The following is a 5,237-nucleotide window of genomic DNA, read 5'->3' as shown; positions in this document are numbered from 1 at the left end:
GGCGGGGTCAACGGCTGCAGAGATCTTGGCGGAGGGTCTCGCGTCTTCACCGGGGTCCCTGCCGACGGAGGTGATGATGACGAAGCAGATCCCGATGACAACGCTGAGGGCAGCTCCAGAGATCCCGATGATGGCTGTATATACTGTCTCTTCACTCCAAGAGACTTCACTGTGTGCATATTCGAACGCAGAGGAGACTCCGATACCTGCAACTACACCGCATTTGGTAAATAAAACATTTTGTGAGCAATTCCCAGCTTCTGCATCAGTCGTGTATACATCAGATTCTTTGGCATCCAGTACAGATGATCTGTCAATGTCGACTGAGAAATCTCCAGCTCATGCAACATACGGGACTTAGTCACCTACAACAGCAGTGTACATTGAAAGTAAGATACTTTCCGAGCCGTCGGTGTCTCAAGGTCTAACGACGAGACATCTGTGTACGTACTGTGATAAGAGTTTTAAATACCGCCAACATGCAAGAAGACATGAAAATCATGTCTGTGGAAGAAACGCTAATCGTGTGACATTTCCGTGTGACCCGTGTGGTGTACATTTCACAAACAAAAGTAATTTGATTAGGCATTGTAAAAGCAAAGTTCATTTGCAAGTTGTACAGCGGGGAAGCGATGGTAATTGCGATGAATATCTGTATCAGTGCTGCTACTGTGGTAAACGATTTGAACGACTACGAAGTACATGCATCCATGAAAAGCATGGCTGCAGAAGAAATCTTGACCGTGTAAAATTTCTGTGTGAGAAGTGCGGTGTACAGGTTACACGAAAATTATACTTGAAAAAACATTATAAATTTTGTAAAAAAAAGGTTTATAGCATCAACATCTCTGGTCCTCTAAGGTGCTACACTCCTGAAGTGATGTATCGTGATCTGTATGAGTTATTTGTATTTTGTCACTCTAAAAACGAAATATAATAATTTATTTTAATAAAAAATAATGTCACATGAACTGAGAAATGTATACGATATATATACAGTGTCAAATTTCTTTCTATGTAAATGTAAACTTTTAAATAAATTATAGAATTAAAAATATTATTTGATTTATTTTTCTTAACCTACTTCATTCATCATAATGTAATAAACTACATGTGACATGTAATTTTGGTCGGAGTTGTAATGCACGTTTTGACTTGTTTGTGTGTATTATTATTTTTACCAATAATGTTCAAGAAAGTTTATTTTGCTAAAATTATTTTTGTCTGAGTATGTTATCTGCATTCTTAGGATTTTTTATGGGAGATGTTTTGATAAAGTGCTGGTGTAGGGGAGACCGGGGCTAGTTGGCTACAGGGGTAAGTTGGCACAGTGCTAATAGTTCGAATAATTACCGACAGATAGCATAACGCTCTTGTATGTAGGATCACACAGACCAGGTCCCTAGATCCTGTTGTTTTCCGCCGCGAGTCTTCACTATTACAAACAGGAGACCATTTTCTTTACTTCTACGTTTGGTGAGTAAAAATTTTGTCTTACAAAGACTTGGATATAACTTTTATAATAAATTATATATTTTTAAAACAATATTTGTGTATAACATTATAACGAGCTAGTTTTAAGAAGCAATTACTAAAATAATGTAAATATATTCCAATTCTTTCGTTCACTCAAGTAAGTTTTAAAAGTTGCTGTGGGGCTAGTTGGCACATAGATGGCGGGGCATGTTGGCACATGTGCCAACATGCCCCGGACACTTTCTCGCGATTCTAGATCTTCCAAAACGAAACGCATTGTTATGAGTAAAAGGTATAAGCTAGCACTGGAATGAAATAGCATATTTTTTAGAAATTCAAACCATTACATACATTATTACAAGTAGGAAAGACAACAAAATATTATAGTTTTATTAATTGGATATCATTTTTTATTTTAGGCTTCAACATGCGCACCTACAAAAGAACAAGTAATAGATGCCAGACTTCCCAAGACGTTGTTTTAACAGCAGTAAAGAAAGTTAAACTCGAAGGGAAGTCCATCAGAAGCGTAGCAAAGGATTTTGGAATTCCATTTCGCTCTTTGGCTCGATATTGTAGCAAAGTAACTGAAGAAAAACTTATTGCTCCACAAGATACCCCACCTCTTACAATTGGCTACAAGAAACTGAGACAGGTAAGGGCTTTTTAAAAAAAATGTTATGTTGTCGACCTGAATAAATATATCAATTAGGAATTTAAAGATGCTTAATGGCTTGTGGTTGTTTTTTTCAGGTTTTTACAAACGAACAAGAGAATGAGTTTGCTGATTATTTGAAGAAAGCAGCTGATATTTATTATGGATTGTCACCAAAGGAAGTCAGGAAATTCGCATTTGAATATGCAGTGAGACTTAAGGTAAGGTTTCCTTCTTCTTGGGCTGACTGTGAAATGGCAGGTGCGGATTGGTTTTCTGCATTTTTAAAACGGCATCCTACACTTTCTATAAGAACACCTGAAGCGACCAGTCTTTCAAGGGCTACGTGTTTCAATCGCACTAATGTGAAAGCATTTTTCGACAATTTGAAAGACGTTATGGATAGATTGAAAATTGGGCCTGGAGATGTGTGGAACATGGACGAGACTGGTATCACTACAGTGCAAAGACCAGACAGAGTAGTTGCACGGAAAGGTTTTAAGCAAGTAGGTAAAATTACTTCTGCCGAAAGAGGAACTCTAGTTACTGTAGCTGTTGCAGTATCTGCGACAGGAAATCATGTGCCACCATATTTTGTTTTCCCTCGCGTCAATTTTCGTGAATATTTTCTGAAAGGAGCGCCTATAGGTAGTTCTGGAGATGCAAATGCTACCGGCTGGATGAAGGAAGCAAATTTCGTCAAATTTGCACATCACTTCGTAACAAATGTTAAGTGTTCCAAAGAAAACCCATGTCTGTTGCTACTTGACAATCACGACTCACATCTTTCAATTGAAGCATTGGACTACCTTAAAGATAAGGGGGTCACTGTCCTTTCTTTCCCTCCACACTGCAGCCATAAACTGCAACCATTAGACCGGAGTGTATTTGGCCCTTTAAAGAAATTTGTGAACAGTGCCTGTGATTCTTGGCTGGTGAACCATCCTGGGAAAACAATGACTATTTATGACATACCTGAAGTTGTAAATGCTGCTTTTTCTAGTGCGGTTACGCCGAGAAATATTTTATCTGGTTTCAGAGTAAGTGGGGTATCACCTTTCAACCCTGATGTCTTTAATGATACAGATTATCTTGGTTGTTACGTAACAGACCGCCCAGCACCTGACGAAAATGATGTTGACAGTGGAGAATTGCCTAATTCAGACAACACTGTTCAATGTAGACCAAATGAACCTGTAATCATGGAAGCAGGCCCTTCAAATATGCTGATTGTACAACAAACTGAGGAAGAAGCTGATCAGGAAACGTCAATGGACGTAACGAGCAGGGGCTTACACGAAATCGCATCACAAGATAAGGAAATTGTAGTTGATTCTACGTGCAACATAAGCCCAGAAATGGTGAGACCATTTCCCAAAGCTGGTCCAAGGAAAAATAACCGGGTAAATAATAGGAAAAGGAAGAGTGAAGTGTTGACAGATACTCCAATAAGAAATGAATTAGCTAAAAAGAAATCAGATATTGATAAGAAGAAAGGAGCTAAGAAAAACTTGTTTGGAAGTTCGAAAGATACAGTTCAGAATCCACGCAAGTCTAAGGTGAAAATGTTATGCAAGAAAAAGAAAAACATATGTGTCAACACAGCAAACAGCAGAGCCAGTAGGGAGGATACATTATGTCTTCTTTGTTTAGGACCATATTCCAAAAGCCGGCCCGGTGAACAGTGGGTGCAGTGCGTCGGTTGCAAAATGTGGGCCCACGAAGATTGTTCGGATAATAGCGTGCAATTTTTGTGCCACAACTGTAAGAAATGTTAGAAGACTTTGGCTCATGTTGGATCAACCAGTTAAAATTTAGTATAAATATTTTCATGATCAGAATTGGCATTCTATTAACATTTTACTGTATGATAGGCTATACAGAGAAAAATACTGTAGGTAAAATTGCTAAGATTTTAAGATTTTGTATTATTAGCATTAAAAAATACGGAAATTGGATATATATATATATATATATATATATATATATATGTATACTTATATATATATGCGCGCTAATGTATGTTATATATTTAGCTTAAATAAGCAACACATTCGTAATATTATCTATGATTGTATTTCCATAAATTTGTGATATCTGTTAAAAAAACTTGAAGGCAATCGATAAAATTTAGTAATGAAATAAAATAAAGATACATGCAAAAAAGTAATTAGTTGTAAAATTATTCTATATATCCCTGTATATATGTAGATATATGTAGCCTATACATATAGGCACATATATACACATATATGCTCAATTTTGTAATGTGTGCCAACATGCCCCTACGTGTGTGCCATCTTACCCCGTTCCAGGGGCAAGTTGGCACACAAGCAGTGGGACAGTTCATTATTAAATAAACCATTTTATGACTTTCAAACTGCGATTGTTGTGGCTCAAATATATTGCTGAAATGTAGATACTTGAACTGCCATAAAAAAATTTCACATTAACAACATTGAAAAAATTATATAAATGTTTTATTAAAAAGTGTGCCAACTAGCCCCGGTCTCCCCTATGTAACACCGTAACGTTAGAGAAAATCTGATAGGAACTTGATTTATTATTTCTGAGAAATAATTTATTACTTCCCGAAATAAAACTAACAGACTTGTGGGAAATTTATGGTCTCAAATCGTAACCTGTCATATATTGGTGTACACTGCGGAGGTGATATTAAAAAATTAAATGATGTTAATCATTTGATCATACTTCGGAGTACTCTGGTGCACTGTATGGGCTGTATCAGTAAGATTCTGGAAACTTGGACAGCGGTTCTTCGTCCAAGTTACTCACTCCTTCGTTGCTGATTACTAACATGAATTTTTACAACATGGAAAAAAGAATGTATACTGGCCGAGGTCTTGATTTGAAATAATTTGCTGCTTATAATTATCAGAGTATCGGCTTTCACAGTATGGTATGTAGGAATCGACTCCTCTCGTATATGTGCTACAAATTTTTTTTGTTGGTAGCAGGTTATACATACGTAGGCTGATTTTCTGCTCTGGTTCAGTGATGCATACTTTGAAGTGGTTCCAGCAAGTACTTTACGTATGCTGGATTAGGATTTCACTGGAGTTTTACGTGAAATGAGTGGGAAGAC

At 37.0% G+C, this 5,237-nt stretch overlaps 1 protein-coding gene across 1 annotated transcript; it reads left to right on the top strand.

Moving 5' to 3' along the window:
• The first annotated feature begins 1,290 nt into the window (after positions 1–1,290).
• On the top strand, positions 1,291–4,073 carry LOC134540151 (uncharacterized). The gene is made up of 2 exons (XM_063382688.1): positions 1,291–2,131; positions 2,230–4,073. Exons 1-2 carry the CDS (start codon positions 1,904–1,906, stop codon positions 3,907–3,909), a joined length of 1,908 nt encoding a protein of 635 aa, XP_063238758.1. The 5' UTR covers positions 1,291–1,903; the 3' UTR covers positions 3,910–4,073.
• The last annotated feature ends 1,164 nt before the right edge of the window (positions 4,074–5,237 follow it).

Source organism: Bacillus rossius, chromosome 16 (genome assembly GCF_032445375.1).
Source record: "Bacillus rossius redtenbacheri isolate Brsri chromosome 16, Brsri_v3, whole genome shotgun sequence".
NCBI classification, from domain to species: Eukaryota; Metazoa; Arthropoda; class Insecta; order Phasmatodea; family Bacillidae; genus Bacillus; species Bacillus rossius.
This window is presented reverse-complemented; position numbering and strand designations above follow the sequence as displayed.

What these genes read in the sequence shown, in the direction of transcription:
- LOC134540151 (XM_063382688.1), top strand. Translation starts at nt 1,904, where the DNA reads ATGCGCACCTACAAAAGAACAAGTAATAGATGCCAGACTTCCCAAGAC. An exon ending in GCTACAAGAAACTGAGACAG is followed by an intron (nt 2,132 to 2,229) that starts GTAAGGGCTTTT and finishes TGTTTTTTTCAG; the next exon opens with GTTTTTACAAACGAACAAGA.